We start from the raw sequence: 16,847 nt of genomic DNA, 5'->3' as shown, positions 1-16,847 counted from the left end.
AACTGTTATTAAAAGAAGAATGATTATTTTACAAGATAATATGAAACTGTGCAAGGGATTACATATGTAACATATTGTCCCGATGTACACATATCTGTGAAGCGACTTACTACCCTGTATATTCCAGAAACTTCTTAGTTTGCCCCAGCCTTAGCAATTTGAAACTATTTTATTAAAATTAAGAATTTTCCACATTAGATCGAATGCACTTCTAGTAGGTACCAAACAGTATATATATAGCAAGATTTCACATATCTCTAAATTATTCACAGAAAATTAATACGGCACATAAATTAGACTTCGGAATGTAAAAATTAAGAATAAATAACCGACACAGTCTCACAAACATAGAAGGATAAAGATAGAGATAAGGCATCAAAAACAACAGTTATTTTTCATATTTGTATGAAAAGTCCTTAAGAAAATAAATTCCTCCTTAAATTGAAAACAGTTATATGTATAGAAATCAAACTTGCTGTTACGCCGGGCGACTCTCTATCTGGCCCAGGTCATACACCGCGGGCCAGACGGCCACCAGATGTCCGCTCTTCCTTACGGCGTACCCTCAATAGCCTTAAGCTTCCGTCATAAATCCGAGTAATTTGCTTGCTAAGGTCCTTCAGACCGAACAAATGTCTTTTTCGCAATCACTTTTAAAGACTGTTGTCTACCACGGCTTGCCAAGGGAAAGTTGGGTTTTTCCACGTACGATGCTTCCTAATAACAACTTTCTATCGAGGGCAGCTAAGACCCTTCCTAGTCCGCCAACCTTCGTTTAACCAATTAACAACGTAGCCTATTTCCCTCACTCTCTTAGCCAAAATCGTCACCAACAAATCCGATGGTCCCGTGCGCTAGACACACCCATCACTAGCTTTCCTCCGACACAGCATCGTCACTCAACTTCACTTTTTCTACACCGTTGGAAAAGTCAACTACTAAGTATATTATAGTGCTCCGTCCACTAACACACTAAATTCAATTATAAGAGTCCTGCTCTAGCGTACATATCTATCTTATCTTCGTGCGATAAGTGATTATCTATTTATCTATGCTCAACAGTGTAATCTAAGTGTTGGAAATATATAATTTATAATTCTGTGAATCACAGTGTTATACAAACTGAATCACCCCTATTATCTCAACGGAAATCAGGGGATCGATCAATACGTGGTGTCGATTGCTATAATCGTAACGGGAATGTACGACTCCCGTTGACGTCTCTCCTCACGATTGCGTCTCCCCGCGATTGGTCGAAAATACAGTTGTATCTTTCTCGTCTTGTAATGATGTCCTTTATTTTGAGATTTTCATACGTAAGATATATATAATATTTGTAAATATATGTCTATATTATAATCCATTCGTATTTCAATATTCTTCAAATTATCACCCATTACGATGTCAACCATGCATATTATGGAAAAGGATGATGCATCGGAAAAATCTATGGCTATATCTTACTGGAGGAATATGTCGCGACGTATCTGTTACTCTTCAGAGGAAGATCCATTAGACACTGGAACGTAATCTCGTCGTTCTTAGAGGAAGCTTACAACAAAAGGAAATGCGCGTGTCGGTAAAAGTGTTAGACAAGCACGAGGTTAAGAAGTATGGGGGGGGGGGGAAGAAAAGAGGAAAGTAAAAAGTGATATGCAGCTTGGTAGAGGTTCAAAAGAAAAGTCTGAGGAAATTGTGAAAGGAAAATGTCTGACATAAAATGTGATGATTAAGAAAAGAGTGGGGCATGAAACATGTTATATAAAATATACTTTAGCAACGGCGATTGGAACCTTCTCGATGCTTCCAGCGAGCATATAACAAACAAATGCAGTCGTACAGCGAGAAAGATTTTCATCAGATCTTCATTCGTGTGACCGCCTTGAAAAGTGATACATCGAGCAGTTTACCGAGTGTCTCAGCAATCGTATATTTGTGTCTAAAATTATTCTACGCATAGTAAAGAGTTACCCCGTTGACCATGGATTCGTTTGAACCCAAGAACATTGTTAATAGCGTTTATTAAACTCATTATTCGTTAGATTTATTATTCGTAAAACATATTATTCGTTAATCTTATTATTCGTTAAACTTATTATTCGTTGATCTAATAATTAGTTAAATTTATTGTTTGTTAATCTTATTATTCATTAAACTCAACATTCATAATATTTTGTAAAATCTTGTATATACGCGTAAATATAATCTCTGTTTTGTAAAACGATGGCTAATTCAAATGAAGAGTCGTTACGCGCCTTAAATTCTAATGCTAACCCGACATATATAATGTAAAAAATGTATATCTAATACAAAACGAGTGTAGAATATAAGTACTAATGTTTAATCTGATTTTCTGTAATTTTTTATTTTTATATTTTTATATTTTTTATATCTTTGTACTTTTGTATTTTTAAACGTTTTCTATAATTCTATATTTAAGTAACAGTATAAAAAGAATACGAAAAGTGTGGAATGGCAATGCATGTAACGGTACGTGAATGTTACGCGTGCGCAAGATAACCAGGAGAGGTTGTATAGGAATCGAGAGGTCGTTGGACAAAGAAAACGTTTTTTAGGAATACGTTATGTTTAAGACATTCATATATTCTCCAGATATTAGTTCCTACCAGCATACCCACGTCGTTATTAACAAGATGTTTATGTATTTCCATTATCCTTATTATAAATTCACTGTAATTTTGGGAATTTATTAAAAAATCACTTAATCCTTTTAGGAGATGTATGGCTAAACTCAGATCACAGGTTTTTTTATTTTATTGATTACATTCACAATTTGTCCAGTTTGGACATTTGGTAGAACTTTTTAGCTGTTAGATTATCATGTGGGTGGCTACCCCCGTGGGATACCATCTTCGTGTTTGTTAGGTTGTGTCCTTTATGAGGTCTGCTGGGTGTTTCCTTTTCAGTCTTCTATCCATGTGTTGATCGTTTCCACAGCTAGTCGGTTTGGGTGTGTTCCTATTCTTTCTTTATATTTTCCTGCGTGTCTGTTAATTTCCTCTTTGTCCGTTGGTATTCCCAGGTCCGTCCTTATATCCTCGTTTCCAACGTACCACGGGGTGTTCTATACTATTGCTCTAAGAATTTTAGCTAGTATTGTCTCTATTTTGTTTATATGGCTCATTGCTGCTGTCCCCCATAGTGGTATCCCGTACGTCCAGATTGGCTTTATGATCGTTTTGTATATTTTTAATTTATTTTCTATGCTTAATTTGGATTTTCGACTTGTTAGCCAATGCATTTGTCTCCTTGTTGTCTGTATTTTGTCTATTATTGATTTAATATGCTGTTTTCATATGAGTTGTGTTTCTAAGTGGAGTCCTAGGTATTTGACTTGCCTTGTTTGTGATACGTGTGTGCCGTTCAGTAGGATGGTATCCTACGTTTGGTGGTATCTGTTTTCGCAGTGTGAATATAATATGGTTGCATTTATCGGGGTTTTCTTTTATTCGTTTATCATCCATCCACTTTTCTATTTTTGTGATATGTTCTTGTAGTAATTTGACTGCTGTTTCTGGGTTCGTGTGCCTGTCTAGTACAGCTGTGTCGTCCGCGAATGTCTGTATTTTGCTATTGGTAGTTGTTGGTATGTTGGCCGTGTATAGTGTGTATAGTATTGGTCCTAAGACGCTTCCTTGCGGAACTTCAGAGTATGTGCCCTTGATTTTTATTAGGAAGGTTCTGCTGCTTAAGTAAGATTTTATTAATTGGTATATTTGCTCCGGGAATTGTTTCCTGATTGTTTGTAATAGGCTTTCGTGGTTTATTTTGTCAAATGCTTCCTCTATGTCCATATAAGAGAGCTGTACAGTATTGTTTGTTTTCTAATGCTAGTATTATTTCGTTAATGAGCCTGTGTATTTGCTGTATAGTGGAGTGTTGCTGTTGTTGATATTGTGTGGTGTAAATGTGTTGTACAGGTGGTTGGAAAATTCTTTAGCTTGCTCTTCGTTGCTTCTTGCCCATGTGTTGTCTGCTTTTCTAATTGCTGGGTCTAGTTTTATTGGCTTCTTTATTCTTTTCGTAGCTTTCCATAGGGAGTAGTCGGAGTTCTCGTATGCAGAGAGTTTCTCGATAAATTTTGTGAATTGGTTATTGTTGCGCTCTTTTATTTTGTTTTCTATTTCTTTTGCAAGTTTGTTTAGGTGTTTTTTGTTTTCTCGCGTTCTATGTTTTTGCCATTTTGCTTTCGCTTTTCTTTTTGCTCTAATTTTTTCAAGTATGTCTGGTGGAATTATTTTTGTTTGTCTGTTGCTTGGTTCAGGTATAGTGTTTCCCCATGCTTCTTGGATAGTTTCTGTCAATGTTGTTACTGCCTGTGCGATGCGTTCGGGTGTTTCCAATGGGATGTTGCAGTTGGTTTTGCTCCCGATTATTTCTTTAAAAGTTTGCCATTTGGTGGTTTTGTTGCATAGTGTCTCTGGATTGCTATAAAGTATTGGTTTGGATCTGTATGCAATTATTATGCGTGTGTGATCGGAGCTAAGCTCGAGGCTGGGTGTTATTTTTAGTTTATTTGCGTTTAGTCTCCTTGTAACTGTAAAATCGAGTAGGTCAGGAATTTTGCTCAGGTCTGTCGGCCAATATGTCGGTCTTCCTGTGGATAATATATTGAGGTTGTTGTTCCTAATGTATTTTTCCAGAGTTCTACCTCGAGGTGTGGTAATTCTTGATCCTGATCTTGATGTTATTGCCAGTATTGTCGATATACGCTTTTGGCAGGACGATAATCGCCGATTGCGTGCCCATGGCGTCCTTCTCATTATCTTCACTTCCACCTCTCCACCATCTTTAATTTTGAGCTCTTTTATCAGGGTCTCAACAAGTTCCTCCCTACTCACCAGGGAATCCACCTCCTTGATCTCGATCGACACCTTATCCTGTAAAGGCGTCGCTCGCACCTTATCGCCTATGAGCTCGTTTAGCTTATTAGCAGCAACTTCCACATCGCTGCCAGCCCTCATCTCTATCAGAATATCACCAGCTCTTGTTCTTCGTATACCAGAGCTTTCCTTTAGGACGTCCTTCGCCACCATTAACTCTTTGTAAACTTGCAGCCATTTTTACCCTCTCCTACTTTGATAAGAATGGCTTCAGGCCTTTTACGGGCTCTCGACATTCTCGGCCCTCGATCCTCGATAGGCAGCGGGAGATGAACCGGTTGCGATGAACATAACCGCGGTAACGTCGGGTAGAAACAACACGGATGGTTGCGATGAAGTTTTCGGGGAATGTACAGAGTATCGTGCAAATTATAGAGTCGAACAAACAAGGCGTAGTTCTAAGACGCGAATGAAAAGCGAGAATAAGGCGGCTACGAGCAAATCTGAGGTAGTACGAATACGAGATATCAATCTGGCCTCTTGTTGGCGAAGGACGTTTAACAAGAGGCGCAAGAAGGCGACAACATACAAGACGGGGGATCTAGTGAATGTCGAGAGGACGTAGGGTGGTCCTGGGCTGAAGTTGCAATCGAAGTTCCTTGAGCCGTACCGCGTGGTGAAACCTTTGCAGAATGGTACAACGAGAAAGCGAATATGACCGCCAACGACCTCCACGGCGGCTGATCACATGAAATGGGGGGACGTTGTTGAAGTGATGCGGCAAATAATAACAATTGTTTGAGGGACGGTTGTGCGCAATCTTCGTCATGTGACCCAAGTCTAAATACTCTTGAATCACCGTACTATACGCGGCTTCGGATTGCTTGTCGCGTTGGAATCGGTGATAAAGAGAGGCGAGTCTACTCATTGCAACGGACCTTGACGTCCCAAGCATGGGAACCTTCTCGTTGAATGGCAGGGCGACGATGTATCGTCCTTTCTTGTTGCGTTGGACATGGTTGCGGAAATGCTCTTCACATTGCAATTCCGATTCCGATAAATGTATGGTGGATGATCCCTCATCGATTTCCCAAAATCATACGAGATCCGCTTGTATGTCGGTTGTGATAGCGTGAATCGAGTGTGTACTCGATTGAGCGGGTGGGCTCCCCCCGTTAACCCAACCAAATCGAGTCTTTTGCAAACACAACTCAGTATCGGTGGATTGGGGTATTTTGATCTGCCCGACACATAATGATGCTAAAGTTCGTCTCGAACTTAATAATATTTCGATCCGGTTTGGTATGTAGAATGCTGGCTCGGCTAATCTTAGATTTTTGGGTATCTAGATGGCGGACCGATTGATTGGTTGGTCTGGGACTAACGACGATATTGTTGGGATTATTAAGAACGTTGTTGTACATTCATATTTGCCATCCACAGAAACAATGGTTGCCGTTATCTGGCTCCTAGCGACTGTAGTCAAGTCGTCGAGGGCGCCGATTGGGGCCGAACATCTCCTTCGTTTCATGCCGAAGGAGTTTGCAAATTTCTCAGTCATGAAATTTATACTAGATCCAGTGTCTAGCAAAGCTCTGGCTCGGATTGGTAATGTCCTTTTGTCTAGCACATCGATCTGTGCTGTGACCAGCAGATCATGATGCAGTGTGACGTTTGGAGATGTGTTTGTCAGCTCGGTCCCCCTTTTTGTGGTCTGTTTCTTTAGTCAGTTTTGCTCCGGCTGGGATTTGGACAAGGAGCTTGAGGCGGTGCCCTTGGTCCGTGATGGGCGTGACTCATACGAAGAATGAACTTCCGTATCTCTTGGAGCCGAAGGTGTATGTTTCTGTGAAGATTCGGATGTCCGTCTCGAATGGGGAAACGAACTCGACTTCGATGATCCAGATGGCGATTGTCCATTAGAGGATCGTTTGTGCGATGAACGACTGCCCGACGACCGACCGCTCGACGACCGTGAAACTGCCTGTGTTTGTTCTCGGTGTAGGTAAGTATGGTGTCGTTGCTCGCAGATATGACACGAATTCGCTGTACACTGTGTCCTCGAATGTCCTCTGCCTAGACAGTTTGTACATAGCGATGCCCTTTTTACGAATTGAAAACGTTTTGTAGCCGATTTGGCTTTGAAGACCTTACAATATCTGAGTTTGTGGGGTGCGTTGCAGGTCGGACACATCAGCGTCCTGCTGGTTGTAGTAAAGGTTCGCCCATGCGGTGTGTTTTGTCGGTGACGATGATGTTTGTGGGTTGACCCTTTTGTTTCCTTTGCTTTAGGGAGGAGTTGATTCCCGTTTGCCCGTGTTTTGAGAAAATCCATCAGATGTTGATAGGATGGCACTTCTTGGTTTGGCAACGTGCGTTGCCATTTATGCATGCTGGACGAAGGTAATTTCGCGAGCAACTCGATAAGCACTACATTTGATGTTACACGCTGTGTTAATTTTTCGAGCGCTTTGAGATTAATGCTGACGGTTTCTAGCAAATCCTCTATGGTTTCTGGAGTTTCCTTTTTGATTTCGGAATAACTGCGCATCAGTTCCCAATGACGCATACAGATCCTGGGGGGACAACTAAATTTCTCCTTCAAGGTGTTAAGCGCGATGGAGTAATTGGCCTCTGTGAGTTCCAATGATTGGATCAACGATCAGATGAACCAACTGATGGCTCAGATGTGTGCGACGAGTATCAACCATCATCCGCGTCGGCGATCGAGATCGAAAAGTCGGAGTAGATCGAGGTCGCGAGAAAGAACCTACGATTCCGGCCTGTGCTATTATCACCAGACATTTCGAGAACGCACGCGAAAATGTCGGTCCCCGTGCAATTGGAAATAGGGAAATGCGACCAGCCGTCCGTAAACGCGGCATACGACGACGGTTTGGGAATCCGCCGCATCTGCGTCAAGGACAAGCTGACGAACATTTCGTTTTTAGTGGACACTGGTGCCGACATATGTGTTTATCCGCCCAACAAGATACGTGCGAAATCCTGCGACCATACGTACCGGAACCGTTACGACGCACTGTATTTCAGTCGCTGCATGGACTTTCCCATCCGGGGATACGAGCTACGAAAAAATTAGTGACGACGCGTTTCGTCTGGCCGTCCATTAATAATGATTGTCGAACGTGGACGCGACAATGTATACCGTGTCAACGCTGCAATGTCACCAGGCATGTATTCTCACATGTCGGAACGTTAGAAACGTTAGCAGGCCGGTTCGAACACATACACTTAGACATTATCGTCATGCAATATTCGCGAGGTTATCGATATTGTCTAACGTGTATCGATCGTTTTTCGCGTTGGCCCGGAGCCGTCCCCATTGCTGATATGGAAGCGCCAACCGTTGCCTCGGCCCCCCTTTCTACTTGCATAGCTAGTTTCGGCGTCCCCTTAAAAATAACGATCGACCAAGGACGACAATTTGAATCGCGACTGTTTGAGGAGTTATGCCGGTTGTTCGGCGTCAAGCACTAACGCACGACGGCCTATCATCCCGCGCCTACACAGACAACTGAAAGCGGCAATCGAGTGTCACGATACGAGCAACTGGGTCGAAATTCTGCCGATAGTACTATTAGGCATTCAAACCGCGATAAAGGAGGACCTAAATGCAACGACAGTCGAAATGATTTACGGCACCGTCATACGATTGTCGGCGGAATGTTTCTTAGCAACCAAGCAGCGGGCCAACTCGGAATACGCGAAGTGACTAAAAGAACGGATGGAGAAGGTCAGGCCATACCCAGTGACGCGTCATGGCGAAAAGAAAATTTTCATTTTTAAAGAACTAGAATCTTCGCTGTATGTTTTCTTGAGCCATGACGCGATAGAAGGCCCTTTACAGCCGCGGTACGACGGGCCGTTTAAAGTTGTAAAAAGGGATGAAAAAAATTATATTATTAAAATAAGTAATCGCGACGTGTCCATAAACCGATTAGAACCCGCGTTTATAGTACCGGACGACTTAGAGGAAAAAACCGCCGAATCTCGTAACTTACTGATTCCGGTAAGACAAGCTAACGCCCGCGACGAAAGCGATGCAAACAAGAACAATCGAATCGCGGAAGAAAACATCAGGAATACGTACGTTACGCGGTCTGGGCGAAGAGTCCGTTTTCCCGATTGGTTTCAGGGAAGTTTCGGGTAAGAAGCGTAAATTGTCGGACACAGAATATATTGTATATGTTCAACTTTTAAAATTGCGAGGACTTGCGAGAGTAGTGTAAATAATTTTTTTTATGAATACGACCTAATAATAACGTCATCACTGGTAGGGGGTGATGTAGCGGCACATGAGTCATAGGACGTGGCGGATCGAGAGCAACTCATGTTGTTGTTGTGCCTCGGAACACGGACATCGTCTTGATGCACGAAACATGTCGATAGGTAAACTCCGGACAAAACAAAGTCACCGTTATGGGCAACCGTCGATCTAAGGTGAATTCAAATTTTCCGACTCTCCCCTCCCCTCCTCCTCCAGTATAAATCAGTGGAGTTATGATCCGAGTCATTATCCGAGTTATAGTTATCGAGTTTTTTGCGAGCGATCATACCCTAGCTTCGCGAATACATTTGTACGAGCGTCTCTCGACGGTATTTATATTTATTGTTATTTACTTTATTTATTCTAAATATATTTGAGGGGTTGCAGCAGGAACTTCTCGTATTCTCTAAATTATTGATTCTCACACGATCCACTACATGATCGATAACTGAACTATTTACGATTGCGTCCGTTTAAACTGGTGTAGTTAAACTGTAGTTAAGCTGGTCGGGGGAGAATCGGAAAATTCCAAATCGTCTTCATTCGACAGTAGCACGTAGCGGCGACATTGTTTTGCCTGGAGTTTATTTACTATTACATTATGTATGTCCTAACGATATTAGTACTCCAAGGCAAAAAGACAACAACATGATTTGAATTGTCCTCTAGCTCATGTGCCGCTACATGTACTTTCAAGGACCAAAACTGGCACAGTTCCGCTTGTGACGCGAATCGGAGATTATCGTTTCACTTCCTTTAACGCATTTTGCCATTGGAAGACGCTAATTTCTGTGACTTGCTTTATCTCTGTTATAAATGTTTATATTTAAAATTTTATAGTTTCTGTGTAAACGTAAAAGGTAAGTAAATATTAATAAATATTATAATAATATAATATAGTACTATATAATAATATTAATAAATGCTTCGCTATTTATTTGTTTTATTTCCATTAAGGTATATTGTATTTTTCATTAGAGTACTTTCATTTTTATTTGGTGTAATAATAAACATATACGTTAATATTCATTGACATTAGTGTAATTGTAAGCTTCACTGTAAATTTAATAAAATTGATAAGAACGGAACTGTTAAAAGGGTATATATGTATAATTAAACTAGATTTTATCCTCATCGTTACTTCATCATTTTATTATTGTTTCATATAAGTATTTTTTTTAAAATAATTTACATATGTTTCTAAGTTAAGTGTTTGTATTAATTGTTATATATGTCATAATTTCAACCACAATATTAAATTGTGGTATGTATTATTAAAAAGTATAGTTTAATGTATATATTAAATACTTATAAAGAATTTATTTGTAGATTTTAAATATGAGTACTAGATCAAAGAATGGGATTAAAGCAATGATTACCAAAGATATATCGAATATACATAATTATTGCTTGGATGTTAAAAAATTTAAAAACGACTAGTTTGAAGACTCTGTGGATTATTTACTTAGTTTAATGCTGAAATACCACAATCAGTCTCTGGTCCTTCAACTACAAAGACGCCGAAAGTTTTGAAGAAAAAAGGTTATCACCGTATAGAGACTATCCCAGAAAATGATATTATCAATATTGATAATACAGTATCAGATTCTACTGCAATGAGATGGTAAAACAAAATAAAGATATAAAAACTGGTGATGTGGTAGAAACAGTTGGCTGAACAAAAAGAGAGGCTTCAAGAAAAGCTGCAATTAATATTAAAAAGCAGCAGTCAATGTCACTTGTTGCAAAATTACGAAGACCATTAATTCTTGACGATGACAGTAATGTAAATGTTTGTATCATATTATGACGAAATTTAATACTTTTAATCTTACCTCACATCATATGTTACTAATCAATACTGGCCTTTATATATAGTACCTAATAATGCTTGATATCGGTTAATTAATATGTTGAAATCTAATTGCTTAATGTATGTACATTGTATACATAAATACTATTATAACGTTGTTAAATATGTCGGAGAAGGGACCGCTATAGGGTTGTGGGCGTTTGATAAATCTTCATTGGAACTGGCCATCGTCGCGGTATAACAAAGGTACGGTTTGCTAACACGAGTATGGATAGTACAGACTTGACAATCAACCGTGGCGGTTGGACATTCGCGATACTAGTGATATTGGTCTTAGGTTCAATAACGAATCCGCGGCCAACGGGATGATAGATCTACTTGCGCGATACACTCACTCAAGCGTGTAACACTCACGAACCGTAAGGCGTTACTCCTCGTCGATGAGATCGCAAAAAAGAATGAATCTCCGTCCCGATGATGCCAACGAGGAAAACTATAATAGGGTGTGTCTAAGGACGCGAGATCATCGGATTCGTCGAGGGCAACCTTCGTTCAGACAGTAAGGGAAATTGGCGTTGCTACTAATTGGTCAATCTCCATATCGGTGGTTAGAAAAAGATGCTAGCCGCCCTCGAGGGAAAGTTGCTAGTGGGAGATGCCGCTCATTGAAAAATAGGTCTCCCCTATTTTCCCGTAGTTGGGACAAAGACTGTTTGTCTGTTTGAAGGACTTTAGTGGTCCTATAGTGGTAGAAGTAGTTCAGATGAAAAAAAAACACGCAAGGTCCTACAAAACATAGTAAAACTGAAAAGAATGTTTTAAGCGAAACAATTTTAAGGAGGATCGCAAGTACTTCACAGAAACATTCACAGGATCATCTTTTTATAAAAGAAGATTCAATACAACCAGAAAAGATTGAACCATTAAAGTGTTCATTGACAACAAGAAATAGTAATATAAAGAGAACTTTTTCACAGAGTGAAAACACGGAGGGTAAAAATTCTAATAGTATTGATGATACAGTAATTGCACCAACAGGAAATGCTATTGAAGAACTTTCAATGTGCGAGAATGCACTAGAGATATTTACTTCTCTTATGAATTCCACGATGGACATCAATTCTACTTATACGCAGAAGATTAGATTACAACCTTTATCACCAATAAAATTAAACGAAACTGTAGTAATTAATAAAAACTTGGCTAGTAGTATAGGAAATAATAACGAACCTAAATTTACATCATCGTCGTCAATAACTTTGCAGGAGAAGATGCAGCAGATAGAAGAAACGATGACAAACAAAGAGTTTGATGAATTACTCATAGAAGATGAGTCATTCCCTGAATCGAAAAAGTCCATAGCAAATATTAAGAAACAAGGAATTAAAAAACGACAAAAACGGCAGAACAGATCTATGACATCAAGCGAGGATGCGATACTTAATACTCCAACAAAACCATCTCCGAAGGAAAAGAATACAATTACAGAATTCCAGGAAATAAGAAACACGTATAAATCGAATGCTCTATTCGATCCATATATCAAGGTATCTGTAAAAAAAAGAATTGAGGTATTTGAACAGGCAGGTATGAACAGTCTAAAACTTGCTGTTGATATTGATGCACCAACTAGAATAACTCGAACAAAAACACGAGAACAAAACACTAGAGCTGCTGCATAAAGAGAAGCTTCGGAAAATGCAAACATTGCAGAGAAAGCGATTGCTCATAAATTATCACGAAAGTCGCTTGCAAAAGCCAAAAAAATTCTATTAGCAAAACGGAATAAGGACGTCGATTGTTGACGACTTGGCGAGTCTTGTTGGTTTATGAGAGGATATATTTGGAAGGTTTACTGCGAGATATTATGACGACCGGCTACGAAAAAGGACATTCTCAAGTTAAAAATATGGATAAAGTTAATAAAGGAAAGAAAATTACGGCGCAGGGGGTTTCGGAGCCCCGGGCCCCGTCGGCGACTAGAGTAGCGCCCCAGGCTCGACCCGACGGTCACCATACGACTGATCGAACGACGAGAGGAAGGTCGGTCCTAGGGCCTCCTCTCGTTCGGTAAATACGACCGGGGACCAAAGAATCACCAGGGTTGCCAATGAAGAGATTGGAAACAGGGCAAATCCGAAGCGATGCATAGAATTTAATGAAGACATTGCAGAAATTATTGAAGAAGTCGGGGTACCGGCTATAAAAGGAGTAAAGCTACCGGGTGGAAAAACGACCCGTATCGTGAAAGAGGAAACTCCAAAAGGCGATAGAACCGTTAAATACCTGACGAAGACTTCGGAGGAGGATAGGGCGTTCAGGCCAATGATAAGTCTGTCCAGAAGTCCCACTAAAAAAGAGAGGGAAGAAATAAGTACCGCCTCCGAACTAGACACACCGGCAGAAATGTCGGAGAGCGGGTGTGAGGTAGCGAGAGCCGGCGAGCATCTCAGAAGAGAGGCCATTGCGAACAGGTCGAAGGCGGAGAATAGAGCTCAAGAGGATGGCAATATTGTCATCAAAATGAGCGAATGGAAGGCGATGACAGAGATTATTAGCGACGTCTTCGCCGAAATACAAGGGGTCACCAACAGGATGTACTTGTTGTCTAAAAAAGACCCTGATATTAAAAGAAGGAGGGACATAACTAGCGGAAAGGCTAATACGCTCTGGACAATGCTGACTGAACAGAGAAGTAGAAGAGCAAATAGAACGGTAAGCCATGATAAGACGACAATCGCTCCGAAGAGGAGCGACGAGAAAAGAACTAAAAGAAAAGTGATATCGCCCCTCAACGGGGAAATCGATAATAAACTGAAAAGGGCGAGGAGCAGTGAGGTTTCCAATGCCGAAGTTTGTGCTGACGGAGGTTCGGCTAAGGCGACTCCGTACAACACGGATAGTGTCACGACCGGCATACTTCAAATCCGACGGACTGACGATAGAGATAAAGATGTGGCGGCACTCGGCGACAATGTATATCGCTGAAGTGCCTAATGAACCATCAACATCCCAACGGTCCTTCCACCGAAGGTTCTAGAAGAAAGAGCACGTGGCAACGATCGCGGACGCCTAGCAAATGCATGGACGGTGGGGATGTTGAGGGATGACAAAAGAAAGTAATCGGATCCGATCGAAAGTAAAATCATAAGAGTCAGTCTTAGAAAGTCACGCCTAGAGTTCGGAAGTAAATTGCAAAGTGTATTGATGTTAGAAAAAAAATAAAGTTTTCTTTTTTTATTTTTTACCTCAAATTCCTTTTTTTATTTTGTTATTTTACGTGACATTTTGGCGATCCTGCCAGGATAGTGAAAAGTGTTTGTTCGGAAACCAAAAGACATTCATCATCTACGGAAGATCGAATTATTTGGGACTACGGTCATCCGCAACAACAAAGTAACTATCACGAACCAAGTGAAGTAACAATAAAAGGTAAACTGAATTCCTTTGTACGTTACCGTGAAAGAAAATTTAGCTTCAGTAGCCAAGACTCGTCTTCTTCTGAAAATTATAAATCAGCGCAATAATGTCTAAGGCAAACGAATCTCAAACTTCAACCTCAACTGACCCAATGTTGCGAGCAATATGGGACAGTATTCAAAAACAGAACGACAACATTGCCCTTTTACGAGAGGAAATGTTACGTTTGTCTATGCAAAATGACGAAGAGAACAGACACAGGGCAGCAGAAATCGAGAATCTCGGAAAAACCGTCGCAGCGCTACGGACTGGGTTCGGATCCCCTGCGACCGATGAATTTGCTTCCATTATCACCGAAGACAATGAAAGTGCGTCGACAGCAATCAATCGCACCGTGAATATGGCAAAAGCACGCAAACTCCCAGGGTTAGCAGCTCCAGACACCCCACCTGTCCACCTCGACATCGAACAACCCGAGGTGGAAGAAAGAGGCTATTTTCCGCCCGCTCCTCCCACTCTACGAGCTAAGGATGCAATACGCTACATCCCAACGCTCAACGGAGATGATGATGTAGGAGTTGAAGACTTCATCAAAGAAGTGAGAAGTATGAAGGATCGCTGTATGGAGCAAGATCTATTGCTAAAAGCAATAAAAGTGGAAAAAATCGTGGGGAAAGCAGCCCAAAGTATTCGCAACATTCCTATTGAGTGTTACAGTGATCTGTACGACGCACTGAGAAATAACTTAGCAGAACAAGTGACTTCGGATGAGTACCAAGAACAATTACGAGAGTTGAGACAGGGACGCGAGGAATCAGTGCAAAGTTTTAATATTCGGTTTAGAAGAATACTCAACCGTTTGCTGTACGCAGTAACCAATGAGTACCCACAACCACTAACACGTAAAATTATGACTGAAGAAATCACGAAGAAGACTGTTCGTGTGTACCTAAAGGGACTCAGACGCGACATAGGGCGAATACTATTAAGCAGTGAACCCTTGAATCTTCCGGAAGCTGAAAAAAAGGCAGCCGATGTAGAACGCTACTTGCGAGAAGAACGACAACCTAATTGGTCATGTAATCGCTTACCTTCGGTTAGTAATCGCCCCGACAACCAGCATATGCAGGTAAGACGATCTAATGTACCATCAAGATCGCCTAACACGCCAGTAGCTCAGAAACCTGCTACATTTAACCAAGTAGAAAATAGATCACCTGCTGAACGCGCACAGATGAAGTGCTTCAAGTGCGGAAAGCTGGGACACATTGCCAACAAGTGTCAAAATTTTCTACCACCGAGCCAGCGCGATCGACCACCCGCAAGAATTCAGGCAGTCCAGGAATGGGACGAAATACAAGAAACAACATCGAACCAGGAGATGGACGAACCGTACGAGACATACGAGTCAACATCGCCACGGGAAGATTACTCGCAATACCTTTGTCAACCCGAACCGAAGAGCGAGTATTTCTGGTCGACACAGGAGCAGGGATAAACCTGGTGAAACGTAACAAAACTGTCAACGCGATACAAATAGGGCCTAAACAAAAATTTTCTATGGGACGAGACAAATACGAAACTAACGAATACGTAACGAAACGAATTTTTGGACAAAATCACATTTTTCACATAGTACCGAACAATTTCCCTATTATCGAAGACGGAATCATTGGGCTACCATGTTTAGAGAAGTACAACTATTCAATATCCAATGACAAAATCCGATTAAACGACAAAACCATTTTATTTCAGAAACCAATACATTTGACTCCTGGAGAAAACAGAGTTCAAACAATCTATTTGGAAGGCAAACCAACTAAAGTATGTTTTATCAACACTGGTGAGCAAAACGTTGAAATTTCTAGCAATATTCAAAATTCTCATGACTTTTCCAACGTATCAAAACTAAAAAGCCTAATGAGAACAGATCACATTGAAAAACCAATCCGTGAATCCATCGAAAAGATTATCCTTCATTATATTGACATCTTTAATTTAGAAACCGATCTTTTACCCTGTACTAATTTAACTCAGTACACAATTTCGTTAACCAAAGACAAAATTATTAACACACGATCGTATAGACGTATAGACAAATAGGAGACATGTTGAAGAAAAATATTATAGAAGAATCCGAATCTCCTTATAACTCTCCGGTATGGGTAGTTCCGAAAAAATTAGACGCCTCAGGAAAACAGAAATGGAGGATAGTTATCGATTTCAGGAAACTAAATGAACTCACAGAACAAGACGCTTACCCTTTACCTGATATAGACGACATTTTAACACAACTAGGAAACGCAAAATTCTTTTCGGCACTTGATTTATCCTCAGGATTCCATCAAATTCCAATGAACGAGAAATCTAAAAAATATACCGCTTTTTCGACACCGCAAGGGCATTTTCATTTCAATCGAATGCCATTCGGACTTAAAAACGCACCCGCTACCTTTCAAAGATTAATGGACAGAGCCTTGGC

At 40.6% G+C, this 16,847-nt stretch overlaps 1 protein-coding gene across 1 annotated transcript in view; it reads left to right on the top strand.

Moving 5' to 3' along the window:
- The window catches only part of LOC126868981 (uncharacterized), a 269,690-nt gene extending 253,398 nt beyond the window's left edge, over positions 1-16,292 (top strand). Inside the window, exon 2 of the mRNA XM_050625029.1 lies at positions 13,979-16,292. Within this exon, the coding sequence (XP_050480986.1) occupies positions 14,472-15,863 (1,392 nt within the window). The 5' untranslated portion in view covers positions 13,979-14,471 and the 3' untranslated portion in view covers positions 15,864-16,292. The remainder of the gene's footprint in view (positions 1-13,978) is intronic.
- The last annotated feature ends 555 nt before the right edge of the window (positions 16,293-16,847 follow it).

The sequence above is a fragment of the Bombus huntii genome, chromosome 8 (assembly GCF_024542735.1).
Source record: "Bombus huntii isolate Logan2020A chromosome 8, iyBomHunt1.1, whole genome shotgun sequence".
Taxonomy (NCBI): domain Eukaryota; kingdom Metazoa; phylum Arthropoda; class Insecta; order Hymenoptera; family Apidae; genus Bombus; species Bombus huntii.
Note: the sequence above shows the minus strand (reverse complement) of the source record. Positions and strands in the feature narration are given on the sequence as shown.